Source organism: Haliotis rufescens, unplaced genomic scaffold (assembly GCF_023055435.1).
Source record: "Haliotis rufescens isolate VD_foot unplaced genomic scaffold, xgHalRufe1.0.p SCAF_36, whole genome shotgun sequence".
Classification (NCBI taxonomy): domain Eukaryota; kingdom Metazoa; phylum Mollusca; class Gastropoda; order Lepetellida; family Haliotidae; genus Haliotis; species Haliotis rufescens.
The window spans coordinates 1,152,951-1,180,456 of record NW_025964068.1 but is presented as its reverse complement, the minus strand read 5'-3'; the positions used below and the strand labels follow the sequence as shown (position 1 = coordinate 1,180,456).

Sequence of the window (27,506 nt, the reverse complement as noted above, 5' to 3'; positions counted from 1 at the left end):
TTTGACATGCAGCAAGTTTGTGATATGCAGAATAACATATATACTATAGCATGTTTCATTTTTTTATCCAACTGTCAAGGTGACACATTATTTAGTTAATATTAATTAGATATTGATATAGGTTGGGGCTTGGGGTCTCCTTGTTAGATGTCAGGTTATAATAATGGGATCAGGTTACTTAGGCAAAAAATAATCCTTGGTTCTGAGCTGTTTTTATTTCCATTTTGAAAAAAAATAAATTCTAAACTATTCTGTGTCTTTAACTCATGTGATCCCGGCAGTGAAATGCTATTATACTTAAAGCCAAGTGGTTAAAGCGTTAGCTCGTCATGCCAAAGACCCGGGTTCGAGTCCCCCGCCGTGATATTGATGGAGTATTGCTAAAAGCGGCGTAAAACCATACTCACTCTCCCACTCACTCACTTTTATACTTAAAAACAACATGATCCAATATAGCGTGCAGTTACTTCCCTTTACATGCACACTGATGCACTGAGCATCTCATGTTATATGTTATGTTCATGGCGGCCATAGTTGTGTGCTTGTTTTGCCTTTTACAAATTTGGTCAATGAAAACACTAATTCTTTTATAAAACATCTCTAGATATGATGATTTACAAATTCAATAGTATTTATGTACTGTATGGCAGACAATGTTTCATGGGCAGAGAATAAGATTACATGTGTATTTGTAAATAGCGAGCAGCTGTTTACACATTTTCTGCCCGATCTATGGGTAATTTAGTTTAAAAAACACTTGTCATGCCCAGTATCATAACTGAAATGAATATTGATAGGAAGACCGAAGACTTTGTATCTCTAACGACTATTGTTCGTTTCAAGGCATGTCCACGGTGAGTTGATGTGATTTGCCGATCAGATCATACATTTGCCGAAATTAATGTTAACAAAATTCAATGAAATCTTGGATAAAAGTGATATAATGGATTACAACGTAAGTCCAGATGCACAATGAACAACTTCATTGCCAGATAGTGTTAAAAATAGGAGTAACTTGCGTACCTCAGTACGGATTTGTTGACATGCTCCGTCCAATGTGTGTTCTCACTTAATCTTTACACGTTGTGAAATAGAATCAAAGCTCATTGTCATTATCAAAGCCCACCTGCACTATATATTCAAAAGCCATTGCCTGAGAACCAATTCATTTATTTTTAAACCTTAGATACAGTGAAGTGTGACTAGGTAAGGCTGAGCTAGAACCTTTACTTGTCTATACGTTTTACGGGGAATTAGCCCTTGGGGGTATCAAGGACAGTCTGCATCACTGTCTTGGAACGTTTAATACACAACATACCTGCGGAATACCTGCTCTGACAACACAAACAGAAGGTTTCCAGCTCAAACATGCATGAGGTGAGCAGATCTCGCGTTCAACATCAGGGCGTTTCCTATCAGAGGCAATTCCTGTGAGCATCATTTCGCCCGGAGCTATGGAGCAATGGACAACAATGACATTGCTCTGGACATGGGACTTATGGAGTTAATTAAAATACATAACCCAGGGGATATTAGAATAAGGCTATAAATGTCATAATATTAATAATTCTTACGAATCCTCTACCTCTATTACATAATTGTCATAAATCCTGTATTTTTACTGTAGTCACACCATACTAAAACTTTCAGATTTTCAACTGGGGTCCTCTTCACTGTCAACTATACAACAATAGTTGTCCCGAAAATAGCACTAAAAGCTCACAGCTTTTGCCCACGCAAGGCGGGAAAACCTTCACTTTTTTCCTGTGTGTGCTAGAATCAACACGTCCATACAGAAAACAAACATACGCTGCTTTATTTATAGTAGGGGTCACGGGTGGCCCAGTCGTCTAAGCGCCGCAATTCGCTATGCAGACTTGCGTCCCTTGGGCATGCCAGAAACCTATGATTGTGGGTTCAAATCCCGGTTTGCCCCGATTATGTTTCTAGGTTTGTCAGCACCAATCCGGTGTTCATGGGTTTCAACAAAGTGGTAATGGCCTAAGACCTGCATCACTTCGGGCTTTCCTCCCACATTAAGCTGACACACCGCGATATTACTGGAATACTGTTAAAAGCGGAGTTAAACACATCTCACTCACTCATTATTTTCAGTATTTTGTTTATACTATATTAGTATATTTTGTTACTGGGCACAATTCATGTGAGTATTTGGTTGTGATTGTGTTGTTTTTTTTCCCCAACTACCCTTCATGATGGTGTTCTCTCCCCGTCAATGAGCCTGTCACAAGTGTGTCATGTTCATGATTTTTTGTTTATTAGGCTTTGAATTAGGGGGTTGGATTGAGACGCGGCCCAGAAATTTAGGGTTAATTGTTCCCTACGTAGACTTAGTGGCATATCAGTAGTACTTACTTACTTACTTTGGAGATTTAACGTGCGCTTTCCGACTGATGCGTATTTCGCACACGGGCCCGGCCAGGCCATTTAATGTGTTTCCGAAAGGGGCGAAGGTGGTCTGTGCAACCCAAGAGGGGGGTTTTAGGGGTTGCTTATATAGAATTTGGGAATTTTGAGATTTGGAATAGATGCCGATGGGATTGGGGAGGAGAACTAAGGGAGCTGGGTATGGTGGATGTTTGTTTGTTTATGTGATTTTGATTTGGTGAGTTATTGTGTTTTTAGATGCGTTTTATTAGTTCCGTTTTGATTAAGAATACGCCTAAGGCCTTGAAGTTTTCTAGTTTATTTTGTGGGTTTAGTATTGCTTCTAGAGTTAGAGCCTTGTTTAGATTGAGGGTGGTTTGTAATGCGGTTCGATGTGTTAGGTAGTGTGTGCAGTGGATGAGTGCGTGTTCTGGGGTTTCTGGTTGTTTGCAGTGTGGGCAGTTACCTGTAGTGTGTTTTTTAAATTTTTTTAGGTGGTTATTTAGGTTGGTGTGTCCTGTTTGGAGTTTAGTGATTACTCTGTCGATTTTTTTGGATGGATGGAGAATTTTTGGTTTGGTTAGTGGTTTGCTGAGCACTTTTTTGATTTGGCTATTTGAGTTTAGATATAGGTTATGCCATTTTTTGGTGATTTTTTGCTTGTTTACACTTTTAATTTCTGATTTTGAGATGGGTAAGTTTAAGCTTATTTCTGGGATTTTGAGGGATAGTTTAGCTGCTTTATCGGCGTTTTCATTACCGTATATTCCTACGTGGGCGGGTATCCACAAGAAGGTTATTTGTTTGCCTGCCTTAGTTAGGTCGTTGGAGCTTTTAAGTATTTGATTTATTAATTTAGGTCGTTTTTTGGTATTTTTGTTTTGGAGGGTTTGCAGTCCACTGAGCGAGTCGGTAAGTATTAGGATTTTTTTGGTGGTTTTTGGATTCTTGATTATGGAGGGCTGAGGCCATGCCCATTAGTTCTGCCGTGAATATTGATTGGTTGTTTGGGAGTCGGAAGGATTGTGTGGTTTTAGTTGGTTGTGTGGTATGGACTCTGAAACCTGTGTGTTTGGAGGTCGGATCTGAGGATCCGTCCGTGTAAATGTGACACCAATTTGGCCAATTTTATGCTAGTGTGGTAGTTTTAGCTATGTTTGGGTCGGTTTGTTTATTTATTTGGCTAGCTAGTGTTGTGTCTATTTTGGGTATTTTAAGTTTAGGGGTGAAGATATTTGATTGTTTGCAGTTTTGTTTAAGATTTTTAATTTGGTGTTCATTTAGGTAGTTTGTTATTCTTTGGGATATTGGGGTAAGTAAGGGGTGTTTACAAGCTAGAGCTTGGTTTTGGGGGCTGATGTTTTGGTTTATTAAGTTTTCGATGAGAGGGTTTGATTGGGACGCGGCCCAGAAATTTAAGCTTAGCTGTTCCCTGCGTAGACTTAGTGGCATTTCTCCTGTTAAGGCCTGAAGTGAGGTGTAGGAGGTGCCATGTTGGGTGCGTGTAATTAGTTTGAGTGCCTGATATTGTATTGAGTCAAGTTTTTTAGATAGAGAGTTGTTTAGGGTGTTGTATATGGCGCAGCCGTAGTCTAGTTTTGATCTAATTAGTGATATGTATTGAGAGAGAGGGGTATCTTTGGATGCTCCCCAGTTAGAGCCAGTTAGGCATCTTAGGGTGTTTAGGTCTTTACTGCATTTAGTTGTTAGGTTTTGGATGTGAGCATCCCAGGTGAGATGTTCATCGAAAATAAGTCCTAAGAATTTGGTTTGTTTCAGTAGTTTCAGTCTATAGCTTTTTATGACAGATGCTAGCCTAAGGAAATGGGAGCGCATCTCCTAGACATACTATTCAATAAAACAAGAGTTACGTCTACATAGTTTAATTGATTTGAAGCTTTTAGATAAATGCTAGCCTAAGGTATCAAGATCCCATCTCCCAGACAAAGGATATGTCCACATAGTCTTATAGATTACCTTGAACTATTTTATTTAAGTATATCTGTCATCACCTACCAGGGTATATTAGAATAACATTCGACAATTACCTCAATTAAGACTCATTAAGGATTAGCCCCCATACAAGCTCGTCTATAGTGCATTAAGGATTAGCCCCCATACAAGCTCGTCTATAGTGCATTAAGGATTAGCCCCAACACAAGCTCGTTTATAGTGACACCATAATCTCTTTCAAAGCATCCAGTAAATATGTCAACATGATTAGTGTCAGTCCAACAGGATTAACAGGATTAAGTATTCCCCTCTGTCTAGCCATTCATTTAGCATAGGGCACAACCAATCGTGTATCAACCAATCATATTCCTTTTTATTGTTCAAATTTTTGTTAAATACATACTGTAGCAAAGTTTTAGCAGAGAAGGGGTTTGACTCTCTTACCAAGCAGACCACTCTCCCACAGCCCAGAGGGTTGTACCGACTCTCTGTTGCACCCTCAGCTATATTCTAAGATATTGTAAATTGCTCATTGTTAATTGTTCTTGTAAATAAAATTGTGATTAGTCTCCTGTGACTCCGGCTCTTTACTGACTAATTCCCCCAAGAAATCCAGCACTCCATTTGGACGGTTTTGTTCACCCATAACAGTCCATGATAAGACTCTCACAGCAGCCTCCCACACTCATTCATCTGAGGATGACTACCAGGAAGAAGAGACTCAACCCCACGAGAGTTTGCAGCCCCTTATCTTTTGTAGACTTATTGGATGTCTTGTATCAGTTTATGCCTAATCAGACTCTCCGCATGGACCCTTTCCAGCCCATCATTAATGCCAGAATTATAGACTCTCCCACAGTCGAGTTAGGCATAGGGAATTGGCGACCGCGGCTCTGATAACATCCACAGACTCAGGCATGATGACAGGCTGCTTCTCCCTTACCTGAAGAGGATGTTATATCAAACTCACGAGCCACCGAAGTACAAAGCTTTCTCATCTGGGGATCATGTTAATGATCTCTCCACAGCCAATTGGTACTCTTTGGACATTGGCACTTATATTAACTGGTTCGTGGTCGGTGTACGCCACGCTGACTCTCCTCTCCTCCCAGAGAACGATGAGACTTCGGCAGACACCACCGTACCGATTCACATCCATCAAGTAGGACTCATCCATAGCCTCTTGGGACATGATTGTCAAATTGAAGCAAGAACTACTGACTATGCTGGTCTGGGCATCATCCCAATTCCAGTGGCTCCAACGTCAACACCTTCTATCTCAGCTCTTATCTAGGGCTGTCACTTCACAGGCCAAGAAAATGTTGATGTCTCAACCTATCTCAGCTCCCACTGTGTTCAACATTCAACCTTGGAAGCTTGGAACGATTCCAAGCTTCTTCAATATCTCTCGCCGCCAAAGTTCACGAATCATTGAAGAGATAACACATTCCCAGAGCTGGCCTGGAAGAAATACATCCCTTCTGGCAAGGAATTTTATCAATCCTTTAAACTCTCAGACTGTTCACAGCAGCAAACCTTTTGTGTTCTTGGTTCCCAAGAAAATTACCACGGAAATGAGAATGATCATCGATCTCAAGATCATACCTCCTCCAAAATTCCAGATAGAATCTCCGATTCGCAGTACACGGATGTTGCTACGAGTTCCATGTGCTCTCCTTGGGATCTTCATTGTATCATGGTTTTTCACCAGAATAGACAGAACGGACACCCCACATCAACCTCTTTGCATACGCCTTCCCTCCATGGTCGCTTCTCGACAGGGGGATTTCAGACCATTGGGACACAGACATTATGCCATCCCTGCACTGGGACCCTCGGTGGACCATCCTGAACGACTTCTCTGCCCCATCAGAGCTCTCAATTCTATCTCGCAGCTATGGATCTCCATGGCTTTCGTCGAAAAAGACTGTTCATCTCCTGCAGACACATTTTGACAAGGATATAACTAAGGCCATGGTAGTGGGCTGGCTCAAGACCATGATAGTATCAGGTTATCATCAGGCCCAAGACACTCCTCCCCTCCTGGGATTATGCGCTGCCCACAAGTCCCACATTAAAGCCTTAGCCACACGTCTGGCTCATGGACCTCTGTCTCCTTCGAACAAGTAGTTTCAAGCTACGAGGGCTGGCTGAAAAGTTCTAAGCCTAACTGTGAAAGACCTGTACCAAGTCAATGGTTTTCATTTATTTCTCCACATAGTCCCCTTCCAGGTTTACACACTTGTGCCAGCGATGCTGCAAGGCCTGGATGTCGGTCAAGAAGAAATTTTCTTCAGCCACCCTGAAAAAGTCATTCACAGCGGAACGACGTCATCATTACCAGGAAAATGGCGACCAGCTGGTTCTTTTTTTTATCTTGGGAAACAGGTGGAAGTCTGACGGGGCCAAATCGGGTGAATAAGGGGGATGGTCAATGAACTCGAGCCACAATCATGGATCCCTGACATGGCAACCACTAGTCAGATTTGTGAACAGGAGCATTGTCTTGGTGGAACAGGACTCCTTTAGTGAGCATTCCCCGTCGCTTAACTTTGATAGCTTCACGCAACTGTCTCAGTAGGTCAGCATAATATCTTCCCTTGATAGTCTGGCCTTTTTCAAGATAGTCAATTAGCAGAATACCCTTGGAATCCCAAAAGACTGAAGCCATCACCTTTCCAGCAGAAGGAACCAACTTGGCTTTTTGGGGGGCTGGTGATTCCAGATGCTTCCACTGTTTAGACTGACTTTTGGTTTCTGGTTGAAAGTGATGAATCCAGGTCTCATCCATGATTACAAATGGATCGGGATCTGCTTCAAAACAGCATAAATTGTCATGGGACGTCAGGAATCTGACACATTTCTGATCCGCTGTCAAGAGCTTTGGCACCCATCTTGCAGAAACTTTTGTCATTCCCAACTCATTGGTGATAATGTGCTCAACCCTCTCAACACTGGCAATATGTCGATGGTCAGTCATCGATCAGCCATCACCATGTCATGCACCCGGGTAATGTTTTCCGGAATGGATGCTGTTGAAGGCCTTCCTGGACGCAGGTCATCGTCAAGACTCTCTTTGCCACGCTTGAATTCCGCAGCCCACTTCTTTACAGTGGAAAAGGAAGTAGAGACCATGTCAGCATGTATCTGTGTTGGAGTTAGCCCTTTCAGTTGCAGGTACATGATGACTGCCCGATAGCCAGTTTTGTCCATTTCTGGTGATTTCAATGGGTAGGTTCACAAGATGGTCTGGTACAAAGACAATAATAACACTACAGTTGCAGTTCTTATGTCTATGATTCATTAAATGATTGTACTTGTTGGTGGCAAAAGTTTGTTTCAATCCGATTGAGATATCCCACTTAAGCTTAGAACTTTTCAGCCAGCCCTTGTATCAGTGGGAATCACTTCCTTTTTTCTTTTGTGACATTCAGCCCGATCTTAAGGGATAATAATCTTCTCATTAGGCCTGGTTGTTGCTGTCCAGACTATTATCAACCAGTAGTTTGTCCTCCCTTCTACACCAGAAAGGGATGGGGTGGGTGGAGGGATGTTGAAGAGTTTCACCGACAGCTTCAGAAGGCAAGTACGCCTTCTTGTTTTGACTAGTGCCCAGGGCAAATCTATTACATCACAGCTAAGTTTACTGCAGGCTTGGTCGTGAAGTCACTTTCAGAAGAGAAATGAGAGCCCGAAAGCGACGTCATTATGACATCATCAGGATAAAAAATGACGTCATAAAAGAGATTAAGGTGATTTAGACCAGATGTGATGTCAGAAATTGGAAGTTAAGACCTAAGAACTGCCGTAAGAATTATACCAAATTATAATATCCAGGTATAGTGATACTTACAATTGAAATATCAGCAATCTAAAGTCCGGGATTCAAACCCACACTGCCAGAGTGAGGCACCTAATCGCCAGCACACTCTGGCAGTGTGTGTTCGAAACACAGATGGGACTCAACACAAAAAAGTACGAGAATCTGTACTTTACTAAGAAGGTGTTATCCCAAAATTAACATTTTTTACATTTGTACTGTTTTCCTAAATGGCATTGTGTGTTCAAAAGTTATCATTAATTATAATTCTAAGATTACTGCCTCTATTACATCAAAAGTACTCCCTTCCACCTCCCCAAGCATCCACATCTAGTAGGCTGATGTTTATTGGTCAAGAAGTGAAGGTTTTTCCGCCTTGTGTACATATATATATTTAGTTGACAGTGATGAGGAACCCAGTTTAAAATCTGAAAGTTATAGTATGGTGTGACTGCAGCCAAAATACAGGATTTGTGGCAATGATGTAATAGAGGTAGTATTCTTAGAATTATTAACAATGATAACTATTGTTCGATAACAGTAATTATTAAGTGACATAGTTGCACAGCTCGTTCAGGATGGCAAACAGTCAAAGTACAATAAATTGGGGGTTAACAATGGGAATCAGCATCTTACAGAAATTGCAATTAAGTGATTCTAGACAAAGACATATCATGGCCACAATTAGCCTTTGTTAATTCAGACAAATGCTATGACAATACAATGTTTGAAAAGTGGACTGACATTGTGGTATAATCTCACTTTGGTTTGGCTGCCCTGGAACTGGCCAGTGTGTAAGGTGAGAAGTGGGACACAGGATCCTTCCGTTCCATGGCCAGTGTGTAAGGTGAGAAGTGGGACACAGGACCTTTCCGTTCCATGGGCAGTGTGTAAGGTGGAAAGTGGGACACAGGACCCTTCCGTTTCCATGGGCAGTGTGTTAGGTGAGAAGTGGGACACAGGACCTTTCCGTTCCATGGCCAGTGTGTAAGGTGAGAAGTGGGACACAGGACCTTTCCGTTCCATGGCCAGTGTGTAAGGTGAGAAGTGGGACACAGGACCTTTCCGTTCCATGGGCAGTGTGTTAGGTGAGGAGTGGGACACAGGACCCTTCAGTTCCATGGGCAGTGTGTTAGGTGAGGAGTGGGACACAGGACCTTTCCGTTCCATGGGCAGTGTGTAAGGTGATGAGTGGGACACAGGACCGATCCGTTCCATGGCCAGTGTGTAAGGTGAGAAGTGGGACACAGGACCCTTCAGTTCCATGGGCAGTGTGTTAGGTGAGGAGTGGGACACAGGACCTTTCCGTTCCATGGGCAGTGTGTAAGGTGATGAGTGGGACACAGGACCGATCCGTTCCATGGCCAGTGTGTAAGGTGAGAAGTGGGACACAGGACCCTTCAGTTCCATGGGCAGTGTGTTAGGTGAGGAGTGGGACACAGGACCGATCCGTTCCATGGGCAGTGTTTTAGATGAGGAGTGGGACACAGGACCGATCCGTTCTATGGCCAGTGTGTAAGGTGAAGAGTGGGACACAGGACCGATCCGTTCCATGGGCAGTGTGTAAGGTGAGGAGTGGGACACAGGACCCTTCCGTTTTATTTGCAGTGTTTTAGATGAGGAGTGGGACACAGGACCCTTCCGTTCAATGGGCAGTGACCACCACACCCTTATTCCCTCCAAGGAAGTGATTTCTGGTGGACTGTGACAGTGCAGTGGCAGTGTATACTGGTATGTTGGACTTGGAAGACACATTGGAGTGGCGTGTTGACATGTTCTGTTGTGTCAAACTCATGGGGACCTGGAAAAAGCACTTCGAGTTTTCCAGCTTTGAGACTATAAACAATATGAATTTCCAAGAAACAAACATCATGTTATGAGAGATGATTACATGTAATCTTGTCATCTTTGTTTTCATTCTACGTTTCAGTGTTGATAACCATATTGTAGCAAAATAATTAAACAGGTATTTTAGAAGATCTAATTGTTTTGTTATAGATATTTTCACAGAGAATTGAAGAGCTACTACAATGGGAGCAAACTCTTATCCATATTTTGCCCAAGTTCCACTTCTGCTCTGCTGAGACTGAAGGAGCATATCTCTCTACACTTGTTTGTGAGCCAGCCACCAGAGGGAGACTATGGTCTGTTTGCCAACATGTAAGTGAAACTCTCTCATACAACCGATCTCACACCTTCAGCATCTGCTCAGTTCATCTCTCCAGAAAGCCATTTGAGCTTAAAGGGGCACTGATCTAAAGCAATTCCCCGGGACTGGTTGTTGCCTTTGTTATTGTCTTTTCCCGTGAGTACCTGGATGGTAAAACAGAAACCTAGACTAGTTCGCGACCTGTGCTGTGCAATTCTTAAGGGCATTTGTTACTTTTATTGATAGTATATGGTCACAATGATCAACAAAATGAAATACAGTTTTGGAAATTATCAGGAAACGTAGGTATCTTTGTGGGTAGCATCGGTAATGGTGACAAAGTTTTGATAAGTCGCTTGCTTGGTAATTTTGCGTTTTTCGTTGACACTATTTTGACTTGCAACACAAAGTAAATATTTCTCCTGACCATTGCTTATTTTATCGTGTTTATATTTTTACAGTAAAAAATTGTACAATTTTCACTTAGAAAATTTATTAAACGCCTGAATATACAGTTATTTTACAGATTGACTGAAAAATATGCCCATCTGTATAATCATTCCAAACATTTTATGTTTAATATCATCACCAAGAGACGGAAAATGTTACGATAAAAAGTAAATTTCTATGTTGTTTGGCTTCTAATCCTACGTAATAATCTGTTGTGATGTTTTTAGGCCCTTTTGATCGTCTTAATCAATTTAAGTCAATCTGGACAGATTTTTCAGTCAAAATGACTGAAATATTTACGCATTTTATATATTGCCTGAGAGAATCACATTTTACAAATTGACGGAAATATATACACGCTTACAAAGGAAAAGACTTGTGAAAACAACGTCTATCTCGCATTGAAGAATTTCCCAACCAAGATGTAGAGGAACAAGAACGAATCGGTTCAATGCTACAGCAAATGAAGGAAAACAAAATGCAAATATCATAATTACAACCTACCAAATTTATGTGCCTAATTTTAGGCAGCTTCCTTGTTCTAGGAATGTACCTGTCAATATCCACACAGAGGAACAATATCCCACACGTCTGCAGCTGTACAAAGAAACATATTCGATGTCACGTGTCTCTGTAACAATCAAATATTTTAAAATATATTTATATCGTTTCGGGATATTATAACCCGTGTTCGTTTCTCAACTGATCACTTAGATTGTTTCAGGTGTTTCACTTAGGTGTCAAGTCTCAATTGTCAGCTGAGAAAGCCCAAGTGACAACTATTTTCATTACGTCCACGGTTCCTAAAAAAATCCACTGAGTTAGATAACAATGAACAATCAATTAACGTATTATCGGTTAACCCTTTGAACAAAGTATGTTGTTTTTACATCGGCACTATACGCCATGATATGAGTGTATTCCCTTTGTTTTAGTAAACCTAGACATGTAAACACTCACTTTTGACATATCCACTGTGCAAGATAACAGTGATTAATCAATCAACATATTTTCTGTTAATCCTTTGATGACTAGGAACCATCCGTTGATTTACAAAAAAAGTAAATCAACAGATCATTCATCTCTTGCTGGGCTGCCACATGTATATTACATAACACACATTTCACCTCACTTCAAACCTGGATTAATTGAATAATTACCCCAGACACAATAAATGCCAAATGGGAACCTTTGTTAGGTAATCTAAGGTTTGCTACCACTAATTATCCCCCGCTAAGAAGTGGAAGGAGGATATAGCAATGGGTGCCTTCCGTCCGTCCGTCACATTTCGTTTCTGGAGCAGATCTTGAAAAACGTACTATATTTCTTCATCAAACTTCGCACATAGATAGGTCTAGTGGTGAACTGGTGCCCTTTGATAGTTTGGGATTTTTCAAAAAATTATTTTTTGAGTTTCCATGGCAACGACTTTGATTTAGACTGAAAATGGCGGTAGTCCTCGTTTCCGGAGCAGATCTTGAAAACGGTACTATATTTCATCACCAAACTTGGCACATAATATCATCTCACAGTATTGAATTCATTTCCTTTCTTGTTGGTAAGTTCTGCATTGCTTGAATGTATGTTCCTTCAAAAGTGTCATGGACACAGTTGTTGCATTCACTGACTAACTTCATGCAGAAACACAACTCATTACAAATACAACAGTGTAACTGATCTTAAACCTACTCATCTGTATAAACACTATATATTCTTGTCAACCATACTCTGTACTTCACTTGCTTGATAACAGTGTCAGAACCTACACCGAAACCATCGCTCCTAATTGTAATAAAGAAGTTGTTCGTCCATATGTCTCATCCTTACTCATTACAAATATAGTTACATATTCTATCATAAACTGCAGATGGAAAAACAACACCAGTAATAACTTTTTTTAGTGCTGCAATTAGGCCATTTACAAAAAGGCCCAGTGAACATAGTTCACAGGAGCTAATGCATTGCACACAACCCGACATGTCATATTGGCAGGGGATGTGAGTATTTCATGCTTGTCGTACCTGTAAAAAATTCATTAACTGAGCATCAAGTGAACGATGACAAATACACAAGTGTAGGGTTATACCAGAAAACGTGGATGACAACAAGGGTGTAGTAATCGTATTATCGACGCAATCCGAAATCCGAAAATGCTTTCACTGCATGGATACTTTTTTTTATTATTAAACTCTAACCATCTGGGGTATTTCCAAATGACGACATCCGATGAGCTCCACCGTTCTTTTTGTCTGTTTGTTTAGGCTGAAGAAATTAATTAACATGCGCCCTTTGTGCAAATCTTTATAGATCGCGGTTAATCAATCAGTGTTCAAAAATGAGTAAAACAAATATTGCCTCCAAGTTTATTTAGCTGTCCCTGCAGACAGTAGCCCAGTCTCTTGTCAAGCTCAGTTGTGTTGCATATCATCTGGGTACTCACGGGGAAAAAACAATAACGAAGGCATCAACCAGTCCTGGGGAATTGCTTTAGATCAGTGCCCCTTTAGGACACCCTGTAAATATTTTGTATTCACATTCTGCAATATTGACAGTAGCGGATGACATCGCCTAGGTGAACACAACCAAGCTGCTGACTGTCGTTCATTTCCCGATGAACGTCAGTATGTCACATGATTACGTTGTCAATTGATCGGGGACATACAGAACTACATTACCGGAATTCCTCAATCATTCCTTTGCGCATCATGGAATTTGCTCACGTGAGGCACTGTCTTCATCAGCTGATGAACGTCACCATATACAACTTCAACCCTTAATTGAGCATATGTTTTCCCAAACTGAAAGTGATGTCATTCCAGCATAAGTTGCATATTACTTTGTTAGTAATGTAGCTACAGGAATTTCACTTTCTATTTCCAAATTGAACAGACTTGTATTCTTGACACTTGATCAAGTTGGCTTTGCTCACTCCGTCTTGGGGAGGAAGATCCTCTCCTCTCTGCCCTGGTGCTATTTAACAATCAGCTGCACTACATCATGGATTATGTTTGGCAAGGGAAAACAGACCAATTCCAACCATCAGTCTGGCGGCGTCAGCATACAAGCACCCTGTCACACACGTCATGACAGACTTTTATGCTCAGTGCGAGCACTAAAGTATTGCCTCACAGCAATGTAAGACCATCGGCGCCAAAGAAAACATGAGGGAGGGAGGGAGGGAGGTAAATGGATCCGGAGAAATCAAACAGAAGTCACACATAATCACAACTGGAAGTGATGCCACAGACGTAAAGTGATGTCATGTGACTGGACGTGACATCATGAAGATGCCAAATATCACAGGTGAGGTGAGGTGAAATGGGGTTTAACGTCGCGTCCAAGATTATTGCACTTATATAGCGACGTGCATGCACGTGTATGTGTGTGTGCGGCTGCTTGTACTAGTCCGGACTGATGCCGATTTATAGTGCTAGCCCACTGAGATACCATGCCGCAGTTTAACATGAATACCCCACTCAGACACAGTATACTTGCTGCGAGCCGACCAGTCCTTGTTTTAGCCCCTTAATGCCGAGCGCAAGACAGGGTAACAACAAGTACCATCTTTTAACATCTTTTGGTATGACGCGGCTGGGGATTGAACCCCAGACCTTCTGCTCTTCTACCATTAGACCACGGAGGCGGTCCAAATATCACAGTGTATACAGTGAAGGTATAAAGGTTTTGTGCATTTTTTAAACGTTTCTATGTATTATTATCATCATAACTGTCAGCTATCCTGTATAATTCCAAGAATGCTGCCTCTATTACATTAGGAATTAATCCCTCCTGCCTTCCCCAAATATCTGCATCTAGTGCATACCCTAGCCCTCGTAATACCACTTGTATAGATTAACAGTTGCTCACAATGCATAAGGCATTAGCCCTAGTAAACCCACTTGTATACACTAGCAGTACCACAATGCATAAGGCATTAGCCCTAGTAAAACCACTTGTAGACACCAACAGTACTCCAATGCATAAGGCTTTGGCCCTAGTAATACCACTTGTATACACTAACAGTACCACAATGCATAAGGCATTAGCCCTAGTAAAACCACTTTTATACACTAGCAGTACCACAATGCATAAGGCATTAGCCCTAGTAAAACCACTTCTATACACTAGCAGTACCACAATGCATAAGGCATTAGCCCTACTAATACCACTTGTATACATTAACAGTACCACAATGCATAAGGCAATAGCCCTAGTAATACCACTTGTATACATTAACAGTACCACAATGCATAAGGCATTAGCCCTAGTAATACCACTTGTATACATTAACAGTACCACAATGCATAAGGCATTAGCCCTAGTAATACCACTTGTATACACCAACAGTGCCATAAGGCATTAGCCCTAGTAATACCACTTTTATACACTAGCAGTACCACAATGCATAAGGCATTAGCCCAAGAAAACCACTTGTATACACTAGCAGTACCACAATGCATAAGGCATTAGCCCTACTAATACCACTTGTATACATTAACAGTACCACAATGCATAAGGCATTAGCCCTAGTAATACCACTTGTATACATTAACAGTACCACAATGCATAAGGCATTAGCCCTAGTAATACCACATGTATACATTAACAGTACCACAATGCATAAGGCATTAGCCGTAGTAATACCACTTTTATACACTAGCAGTACCACAATGCATAAGGCATGAGCCCTAGTAATACCACTTGTATACATTAACAGTACCACAATGCATAAGGCATTAGCCCTAGTAATACCACTTGTATACACTAACAGTGCCACAATGCATAAGGCATTAGCCCTAGTAATACCACTTGTATACATTAACAGTACCACAATGCATAAGGCATTAGCCCTAGTAAAACACTAGTATACACTAACAGTGCAACAATGCACAAGGCATTAGCCGTAGTAATACCACTTGTATACATTAACAGTACCACATAGCATAAGGCATTAGCCCTAGTAAAACCACTTGTATACACTAGCAGTACCACAATGCATAAGGCATTAGCCCTAGTAATACCACTTGTATACATTAACAGTACCACAATGCATAAGGCATTAGCCCTAGTAAAACCACTTGTATACACTAGCAGTACCACAATGCATAAGGCATTAGCCCTAGTAATACCACTTGTATACATTAACAGTACCACAATGCATAAGGCATTAGCCCTAGTAAAACCACTTTTATACACTAGCAGTACCACAATGCATAAGGCATTAGCCCTAGTAATACCACTTGTATACATTAACAGTACCACAATGCATAAGGCATTAGCCCTAGTAAAACCACTTTTATACACTAACAGTGCCACAATGCATAAGGCATTAGCCCTAGTAATACCACTTGTATACATTAACGGTACCACAATGCATAAGGCATTAGCCCTAGTAATACCACATGTATACATTAATAGTACCACAATGCATAAGGCATTAGCCCTAGTAATACCACTTGTATACACCAACAGTGCCACAATGCATAAGGCATTAGCCCTAGTAATACCACATGTATACATTAATAGTACCACAATGCATAAGGCATTAGCCCTAGTAATACCACTTGTATACATTAACAGTACCACAATGCATAAGGCATTAGCCCTAGTAATACCACTTGTATACACCAACAGTGCCACAATACATAAGGCATTAGCCCTAGTAATACCACATGTATACATTAACAGTACCACAATGCATAAGGCATTAGCCGTAGTAATACCACTTTTATACACTAGCAGTACCACAATGCATAAGGCATGAGCCCTAGTAATACCACTTGTATACATTAACAGTACCACAATGCATAAGGCATTAGCCCTAGTAATACCACTTGTATACACTAACAGTACCACATTGCACAATGCCCGGCCTCATCATTCGCATGCAGTCGTGGATTACATGAGGGCCAATGCAATAACGACTATACCCTGGCCAGCAATGAGCCCAGATTTGAACCCCCTTGAACATGTTTGGGATATTCTGGGGCGGCACGTACAGGCACGAGATCCTCCTGTACAAGATTTACGCCAATTGGAAGCACCATTGCACCCATCAACAGATCCAACGTCCGACTGGAGGCATGAGACATACGGTGAATGCGTCATCTGGGTACGTGGCGGTTATACCCGCTACTGATCTGTTTCACGTGTCATGACAAGTAGAGACTTTTAGGAACATTTTCACATGAAACATCAAACGTAACTCGTTTTGTAGTATAGGTAATGGGGGTCCTGCGCAACTCCACTGGAGCCAGATTCATATACCTATACTGCTACTACAGGTGGCATTTTTTATGACAAAATGATTATGCGATTCAATGATAGTCATGAGTTGTATTAAACGAAACATCAATATTAATTAATAATGGATAAAATTAACTATAGCCCAAGAGGATATTGGAAAGGTGTAGGAGCAATAAAAAAATTAGCCCCCGCGGCTAAGGTATCTAAAGATTTGGCCAAGGATTGGTTAAAGAAACAAGCGATGTGGCAGATATATTTACCAGCACCGCGTTATATACCGAGGAAGAAGTTTGATATTTTTACAACGAATGAAGTTCATCAGGCTGACCTCTTGTTTCTTCCCCACGATAAGGTAAAACGCAAAACGTATAAATACGCTTTAACAGTAGTGGATGTGGCTAGTTGATACAAAGAGGCTGAGCCATTAACCTCGAAAGAATCAACAGAAGTAGCTAATGCACTGAGTCGCATATTTAAACGCGGTCCGCTAAAATGGCCTAAGCAATTTCAAGTAGATCCCGGTCGCGAGTTTATGGGATCGGTAACTAAACTGTTAACAAAGCACGATGTCGAAATCGTCCATGGTGAAAGAGAGGCCCACTGCAGTCAAGCTATCGTCGAAAGATTTAACAGGACATTCGCGGAACGTTTGTTTGGCTATCAGTATGGAAATCGAAATGAAATCGGAACGATTGAGATCAACCGAATGGGTGACACGATTATCAGCCGTTGTATCAGCGCTGAATAATGAAGTAACGAGATTAATAGGGAAGAAACCATCCGATGCGATTAAAATGAAATCCGTGACTTCTGAATCTTCAGCACAGAGGAGAGGCAAAGAATGAAAACTTCCGGATAGAGTAAGGGTAAGATATTTATACCAGCCCGGTGAACTCAAAGGAGGCCTACTTCGCGCAACCGATCCCATATGGTCCCTTAAGACTTATTGGTCGATTGGTTACGAAAGAAGGAGAGCCTATTCTTTATTATCTTCAAGATGGACCGGGTAGGGCATTTGTACGAGAAGAGTTGTTCATAATTCCCGACGGTACGGTATTACCACCATAACCATAAGCATAGGTAGTTACACCATCATTATCAATCCATCTCTTTGTATCTAAGGGGGATAATGATGTCTTGCTCATTCTTAATCCATATATCCTATGATTGTAACTTCTTAAAGAGTTCATCTCGTGTTTGAACGTTCTACCGTTGAATAATGATTCTTTATACTGTTCGTGTTTGATATGCTTTTTTACAACATACTTCTTAACGCCCTTAGCTTTTCTTATCTCTCCATTATCGGACTTCTTTATAGAATACATCTTAGGTCTTAATCCCACATACTCCGCTATAGGGGTCCCAGCACATTCATCCTTCATCTCACCTAATACCTTTTTATTTACTACGTTGTGCAGTGGATTATCTTTAGGTTATCGCTCGTGTCGTACATATCTATTTTTTCTGCCATATCTTTATACACATCCTCGGTTTGTATTTCCATCAACAAAGAATCTGTGTCGGTATATAACACCTCGCATCTATCGCCGTATTGCTTCTTAAGTTCGTTGTAATGAAAGTCATACATTAAGTGTTTTGACAAGTCGAGAATACTCATACTGACGTACACCGGTCTGTTGAATTTTATATTACTCTTCTGCATATGCAACGCGGCTAAGTCGTTATCGAATATCTTACTTCTGTTAAAAGCCGGACTGGCTATAAGTTTCCTGAGTCTTTCTTCCTCATTAGATCTGACTAATTTAACATCAACACGCTTCCTTAGATTCTCCATAGTTTTACCAAATACTGAGTTATTCATGAGCTTATACAGATTCTTTTCGAAATCGCTGGTAGCTATCTTTCTTAAATCTGTGTTCAACCTTATATAGGGCTCCATCCAAGGGCTTTGATCGAACTTTAGAACTCTGTGTATTTTCTTAAGTTTCATACCTAACGATAGATATAACTGGAGATTTCTGTAGTGAACTATATATTTTGTCTGATCCATCAAATTTGGTACGAGTTTTTCTACATTAGCTAACCTTGTATTACCCATCAAGGAGCGTTGATATTCCGACATCCAATCTTTATTAACCATTAATCTTTCGGGAGCTAGCGGATAACTGTTATGATCTTTATGTAACGAACTTGGATATTCCAAGTCAACTTCTAGTATGTACCCTTTATTCACATCATTATTATGGATATCATTCACTTTGATATCATTGACCCACTCAAAACCACCCGTGGGTAAAGGTTGACTCAGCCCATCCGTACAAATTGTTGGCGTTGAGATATAATATGTGAGTGTCGGGTTTACTCGGATCGTATCCTTCCACTAATTTATTATTAGCCTTAGAATACCTTTTCGCTGCCATCGATATACCACCTCTTAATCCTTTCTCAATAAACAAGTGCATATTGTAATCGGTGAGTAGTTTTAGTTCTACACCGGTCTTCTTCAACAATGCATCCCACGATAGTCCGGGACTGGAATAGCACCATGCCGGGTCCAAGCCGTATTGTTTTAAACATGTCTTTCTAAATATTTCGAATATATCGGCGAGTAACAGTACATCTGTTTTTAAGTACAGATCGTGATAATCGCCTAAATTCTTACAACCTAGTTTATCCCAGACCGTCAGAGCGTGTTCATAATCGGCATCTGTTATTTTAGATTCTGTTAAGTTACTATAGAATGATTCGAGGGGTGGTAATTCAGTTTCTTCGAATCTATACCAATCATCCATATATTCGTAAGGATATACACCTTTTCTCAGCAACAAATGACAAGTTATCTTATCGGTATATTTATTTGTTATCGCAAAGTCATCGGGATTGTTCGCATTAGCTAAATTGTCCAGGGAAGATAACAGAAACTGTACGGAGTCTATGAATCTAAGCCCATTACTTTGCTTTATTCTAGATTTCCCATCCTTGTCCCTATAATGTATAGGTTTAGTCAACGAGAACGATATATATTTTTCCATATTATTAGGAATGCACGTTAAACCGCCATCGCTCTTTGAGATAGCTTGCATTATGAGATGTGAATCGTATCCCCTAAGGTTATGAAACACAAGGGGGATGGGTATTGTTTGAGAATTCATTTGTAGTTTCAAGTTACACTCGTTATGAGCGGCCCCCCGATAATTACCCGTGACGTGACAATGATCTCTTACGGAATCCCCATCCAGGGGTTTATTACAAACGTGACAACTCGTTGACTTCTTATGGACCCTCCAATCATCCCTCCTCATACACATGGGTTTTTTACACGATAAGTTTTCCCTGATTATTCTCTCTTCATTTTGTAGATATTCTAGGAACTTTCCCGCTGCATCGGGACATCTGTAAATCACGGAAGTGTTTGTTTTCCCATCATACCTTACAACTATATATCCAAACCCACAAGGAATATGTTCTTGAGTTTTGTACGTAAAACTATCTTGATTATTATGGTTGGTATTTTCTATGGGTTTGATAAGCGCTTTGAAGTCGGCGTAAATTACGTACGGTACTGGCATTTGATTACAATAATGTTCAAATTTTAATATATTTTTTCCCTCTTTAGGCATATCGATCCTGATAGCATTCTGTCCAACACCTCTACAGTCTTCTTTCTGCGCTTCTAATAGATCTTGTCTGCTGTACCCATGTAGGCATCTTTCGCAGAAATATTTCTTTTCCTTATGTTCTGTTTGATCATATAATAGCCTGTTTAAACTCTTTATCCACATATAATGATATTTACCATCTTTTTCGATCAGAAATGAATTGATTCTGGGGATATGTTCCGGAGCGGAGCTTATCCTGTGTACAACAATTCCTTTAGAATGTCCGAAAACATTTATAGCTAAATTATTTTGCTTTTCCACCTTATCAATTTGTGATATTGGTGTAGGTTTGTCTATACCATCGAAGTTGAGTCCATCGTTTTGGGGATAGCTAGAAGGTCTATTTGCAATTTTAGAATCTACGGGGAACAATGCAGATCTTATCATCATTCTTAAACAGTCATCGGATTTATTTTTTACGTCAATTATGGCTTTTTTCTTTTTATAATACGGGGGTAAATCTATATAAGATCCACCTTTGAAGGGCATATAATTTGCTATATCTAAATATAAACTATCGATTTTATCCACACCCCAACCCGAACCTCTATTAGTCCAACGTTCTAAAGTTTCCTGTATCCTCTGAATTGATGTATCTAATGATGCGTTTATAGTATCGGATTCGGTTATAACTTCTTGATTGCTACGGAAATATGGTTCGGTATATTCGGTGCTATTGTCTGTTTTACTTTTACTCAATAACATTTTAATTGTCAGCTGGTATTTTATACTATGTAAATCATCTAAGTCCTCGTTAATTTTACTCGATATGATGGGCTTAATATCGTTAACATCCATGTTGGAATTAATATCCATCTTCCAACCTCTTAGATATTTACAAACGCCGGCGGATATGGGTACAAATATTAATTCTTGTTGTTGATTATTATCAACATCATCATTATCATCATCATTATGTTGAATATCATTATTATCTAGTAAAGCGATCAATTCAGCTCTTCTCATTCGAGAATAACCTCTCAGCCCACTGTTTCTCGCTCGAGCTTTGAGTTCCCTAACAGTCTCGGGTTTGTTGTATTCCATAGGAATGGCCATACCTATCATAACTATTAAAATCTAGCTTGGGAGGTGTGGCTTTAGTAATCATTTTAGCCATACGGGCATAGCCAATGGCCAAGCCGGTGACCACCGCTGAATGATACGTCGCGTTTACCAACATTTTACCGTCTGTAGCTGGAGTAGTCATGCTTATTATAGCATTATATGCGGGCTAACCTCTAATGGAACTTCTTGTTGCGGCGGGGGTGACGTTTTCTCTTTTCCGGTCTTATAAAAGAACCATACAGCCGCTATACCAGCAACTCCTACTAGTGCCCATGTTTTAATCAGATTAATATTTGAATTATTTATTAATTTCGCTTTGTGTTTGTGGTGCATTCACATTCTCATTCACTGGTGGTTCCTCGTTCACTTGTTGTTGTGTGTTCACTTGTTGAGTCTCCATTATTATTAAGTGGGCACGTATGTTTAAATTGACAATACCTAGCCGTTATTAAAGCTGTGGTGAACATTCCGTATCTATGATAAAACTCACAGCTCACTGAGCTTATAGCGTGTTCGATAAATGGGTCTTTCTCGAGAGATTCGCATAAATACATGCGATGTTCTGCCAGGATGGGGAGAAACGTACTAGCTACGACTGTGTATAGTTGTAATATAGACAACCCTATCGTTTTAGTCATGGTAGCTCCCAGTCTAGACTCGTAACGCGCGTACAGTTTTTTAATCTCTTCGTCGGTCATGTTATCAATTTTTTCGATGGTATTATTTTTCCCCCAAATATTGGGAACATTTTCCACCGGCTACCAAAGCGGCGAGTCTTTCTTTATGTTTATCTAAAGATTTATCTGTAACTACTTCAGAATGTTGATTTGTTTTTTGATCAGGCTCAGATTCTTTGAGCATTTGTTCGATGAGTTCATCGCATTCCATAATGTAATACCTAAGGAGATATTTAAGTCTAACATAATATAATATGACATATTCAATACAACCCGTAATAATGAACTGTTGCGAAAGAATGAGGATTTCGAACCACATTTTATGTAATATTAACCGTTAATGTTCAATTTGCTACATTTTGCTACATTTTTGCTAAGCAGTTGCTACATTTTGCTACATTTTGCTACATTTTGCTAAGCAATTGCATAAGCAGCTGGTTGATCGTTTTTTAATACGAGTTTACAGTGCTTCGTTGCCGCTAACACTTTTCTGACTTTATCTCGTTCCCCCTTGGTATAAATGACATCATTTTCGCGTAAACATTCCTCGAATGAATCTCGATCTTTGCAATGAAAGAGTGCTACCCATTTGGTTTGCTCTCTCAGATCTTTCAGGACAGAGTTGTATTTTTGAGTAAGTACCCAAACTCTATGTTGAGTATCCTAACCGGAGAATGCTAAATAGGAAAGCATATCTTTCTTTTTGGTGAGTTCTTTACTCGCGCTGCAATCGTCTATTACGAAAAGGGTTGATTCTCCTTTGTATTTTTCGTGACATACTCGGAGGCAGTCTTGTAAACGATCGCCCGGATCGACTCTGTGTACCCCGTCGTCATTCATTACCCAATCTCTCGATAAGTATGTTTTATTAACGCTTATAGTCGGGCACAGAATAATAATATGATCGAAAACGTCCCGATAATGACTTTCTAAAATATCTAGAATAAAGGCTGTTTTTCCGCAGCCCGTTTGCCCGCATATGATAGCGCAGTGCGGATCTTTAGGTAAAAGATTATCAATAGATTGCTTGCACGAATCGCCCATTCTGTATATTAAGTTGCGCATCCATAATCACGTACAAATATATGTTTAATTTACCAGCCGTTTCCTGGAGCTTCGTTATCTGTATTGTGGCACCCTCGCTAGCATTTTCTATTCTCCTCCCACTGCCGTGTAGTTGGTCATCGTCTGTTGTTCGCATGTCGAGCCATAGCGCGTACTTCGTGGTGAGGTATTCACCCATCGATACACTCCCAAGAGACAGATCTTTCACGACTGCGTTAACTTCTTTGCTTCGTTTTATTGAAGGGAGTTTTTTAATCTCATCCCACTGTTGATATGCTCGCATGCCTTGACTATATAGTTGATTAGGCACATAGGCCATCATAAAAAGTGAGTTCGTACTCTAACCTATCGCCTAGGGATGCTTGATAGAAGGGCATGTGGGAATCTAGTAATTCAAAGTCGAGCGGAATATAGAACCGGTTGCGTAATGCATCAGCAACAGCCTTATCTCCTACGATGGTATTATCACCACTATCAGCGCAGTCTCAATGTGTTCCGATTACAAATACCTTGGTACTGTAAGTTTTCCCGTTCTTTATCCGTTCTCCAGAGATCCATGTAGCAATAGTATACATCGCTATCGTCAATACTCAAAACCTCATTACCGCTAATTTTAATCACGATTTTCTTAACGATAGCACGACCTATGTTCTGAACGGGCTCCCTGTTAACGTCGGTAGAAGTGAAACCAATCGTAAATGCTAGTCGGACAGTTCCGGGAACTAAAACATCTTGTGCGCCGAGGTTAGGAAAGCGAACCAGAAGCGTTTGATTCTGACCGATGGTACTAGGGTTATTAGTAATAGTTACAGACTAACGAATTGCTTTGACCCCTAATGGATCTCGAAGTCTACGTTGTGGGTTTAACTTGCGTCCGTATTGCGAAGACATTGTTATATTGAAAACATGTACCCTATGTTTAATATAAAAATGGCTAATTTTGAACATAATGACTTAGATCTAAGTACCTTTGATGACTTTGATAACCAGAATCCAAACGAAGAGGGTACTGATGAAACCAACTTTGGTGGCACGAATCTTAACGATGAACTTTTACAATCAACCGTCAATGATTATTACGATTCCTCTAAAGATGATAGTCCTATTGTTCGTGAATATTCAAAGTTTGAGATAGATAGTAAAGGAATATTGCGACTGCATGGCACTCTGGATATTGATCATATGCATTCTTGTACTCGTAAGCCCCTAGCCTTGTCTACGATAGCTGCTAAACACGGCATCGGCACTGTTCGTGATGAATTAGGTTTTGTGGACTACTACCGACGACCAAAACTTTCCGCGAAGACTACTAAGGTTCTTAGGACTGTGCGGGAAGACCTCGGTAACACAGATAATTTGGAAGCTTCCTCGATGGTGGCCTCGAACGGACTCGGAGAAATCTTGGCCACCATTGATGATCCCCCGTTACAGGTATTACCATATTCGGAGTTCAGTATTAGGGAATTACGAGGTCTTGACAAGGCAATGCGAACAATGCGGGGAGAACTCATCAATAATATAGCCAAGCTATCCGAAATCGACAAGGATATAGCTAAAGAGAAAACAAAACTTGAACAGGCGGGTGATAATGAGTTCAATAGACGCCACGTAGCGGAAATATTGCGTAACTTAGAAGACGAAAGATCGGCCCGCCTCGAAGCAGCTTCCAGTAATAGAAAGGCACTTCGTTCGCAAATCAGTCGAATTCGACAAACTGTCGATCAAGTCCTCAACGATGACACTACACTGGCCGATAAAATTAAAACATTGTTCAGAGAACAGGGAATAACCATTGCCAGTATTTTAACCGCGTTGGGATTTATTATATCGACTTTGACTCTCTCGTTAACCGGTGGTACAGGTGGTGGCGGATCACCTCCTAGTGATGGTATAAAAGAGTGGATAAAAAAGCATTTAAAAGCATTAGGTTCAGCACTGGGAAAGCTCGCTGAGAAAGCCGCGGACGCACACTTCCCGGTATAATAGGGAGTGTTGTTTCCTTGCTCTTGAATTTATTAGCTAAAACCACCACTTGGCTTAGTCAAAACTTGTGGGGGTTGATCGTAGCAATTGCAGGGCTGTTGTGCGTGTTCGCTAAGAACTATTTCACCAAATCAGTTCGCTAAGAACTATTTATCCAAATCAGTTTGTTAACCAAATCAGGAGTAAACCAACCGCGACTCCACCCACTACAAGCGCTGTTTTTTCATCGATATGTTGTTGATTTTTAGCCTCAATATGTGGTGGCACTTGTAATTGTGCGTTAGTAGATGTTTTAGCATTAAAAGATGTTTTAGCGATAGTTGGTGTTTGTGGCTTGACTATTCCCTTTTCGCCCGTGATTGTTTGCGTTATTAATTCGACGTTAATATCTGAATTTATACCTGGTATTTGTTGATCGGTAGCGATAACAATTTTATTATTATAACCTATCACTTGACCGATCTTAAGTTCCATATTACTCGGAGACATGTATAATCCAGGCGCATAAACGTAGTCCACTTTGGATTACATCTTGAAAACGCTTTATAGACGATGGTATGTCAACTGGTGAATTAATGGCGTCCTCCACGTTTGCGACAAACTGTTTTTGCGCATCGAACGCCGTCCCAGTACCGATAATGGATGTTCGCGTTTGCGATTGTGCACCGAGAATTGCCCACACATAAGTTCTTATCGATTCATTAAATCTTACAAATCCTGGGTTAGTAAAATTATTTTCCATTTTATCATTAAGAAATTCGTTCCAGTTGTACAAATTTTTTAACAATATAAAAAGACCCACTCTTAAAACTCATAATATCCCCTCTCCAATCGTTACTCGAAAGTTCCCAGCCATGATACCAATGACCGACTTTATACCGATAATCATACATTCTTGAGTAAAGTTTGCTGTCCTGCCGCAACTTACCAAAATAAACATGAAGTTTATTAAGTTCTCTATATACATAATCGCTTTCTTCTTTGACGGATTTATTTTCCTCTGTGTAAGGAACTCCTAGACCATGGTTTGCTCCTTTAATGCGCCAATCTTTACTCGTAGAAACATTAAATTCCTGACAAATACTCTCATATGCGGACCTATCATAATTATTATTTGTGGAATTCCACGCTCGATCCTGCGGTAATGGAGCACTAATTTCTTTAAGTATACGTCTAATCTGATAGTACACGTGAAATAATAAAACAGACTTATTTAGCATATATCCTGGGGCATTAACAGATACGCCACATCCCGTTGTGGCACACCATACGGCAAAGTTTAACTGATTCTGCCAAAATTGCTTCGGATTGTGAAACCAATCGTGGATCATTTTATCGCTAGTTGCCGTGACCCTGTAATTTTTAAAGATATCGGGTAATTTAACGAAAAAATCATCACCATAGGAATTTACCATAATTGATAGATTAGTAATCTGTCTCGATTTCATATTTAAGTTATGATATAGTATCATTGTATATTTAATATGTATGTTACACTCCCGGGAATAACAAATGGTCAGTCCATTCAACTGCTTCGTACTATCGATAACTCGGATAGTCAGCTCGAAGTCGCCCTATGCGATGTAACGTATTACCCACGGTGGACCAATATAAGTGCTATGAGTGGTTATAATAGGATGTTTACAATGATAAACGAATATACAATTGACAAATACATTACTATACCTGATGGGTATTACAGCGTATGCTCACTCAATGATGAAATTTTTAAGCCTAATGGAATGAGTCTCACACAAAATGAGTCGAATGGGACAGTGAAAATAGCCACTGGAGAAAAAGGTGTAGATATTCCCATCAACTTATATTCTAGTCTTGGATTTACACTCTACGACCCTATAAAACCCACATAACAACACAGGGAACTAAATTACCCGATTTAGTTCCCTATAAAGAGTTGTGCATCCATCTTGATCAAATAAGCACGACAAATAATATTCAACTAGAAAGTCCTTCAACTCTGCTCAGATGTGTTCCAGTGAAAAATGAAAAATACAATAGCGGTAGAACGGAATCTTTCTCACCATTACAATATAAAAAATTAAAGCGGGGTATTATTTCAGACCTCAAAA

At 40.3% G+C, this 27,506-nt stretch overlaps 1 protein-coding gene across 6 annotated transcripts in view; it reads left to right on the top strand.

Annotated features, from left to right (window-relative positions):
• LOC124119294 (adenosine deaminase domain-containing protein 1-like) overlaps window positions 1-27,506 on the top strand; it is a 129,546-nt gene that overhangs the window by 59,596 nt on the left and 42,444 nt on the right. For all 6 annotated transcript variants that reach the window (XM_046481757.2, XM_046481758.2, XM_046481759.2 and 3 more), the window contains exon 8: window positions 10,160-10,321. In XM_046481757.2, coding sequence (XP_046337713.1) covers window positions 10,160-10,321 — 162 coding nt within the window. The remainder of the gene's footprint in view (window positions 1-10,159; window positions 10,322-27,506) is intronic.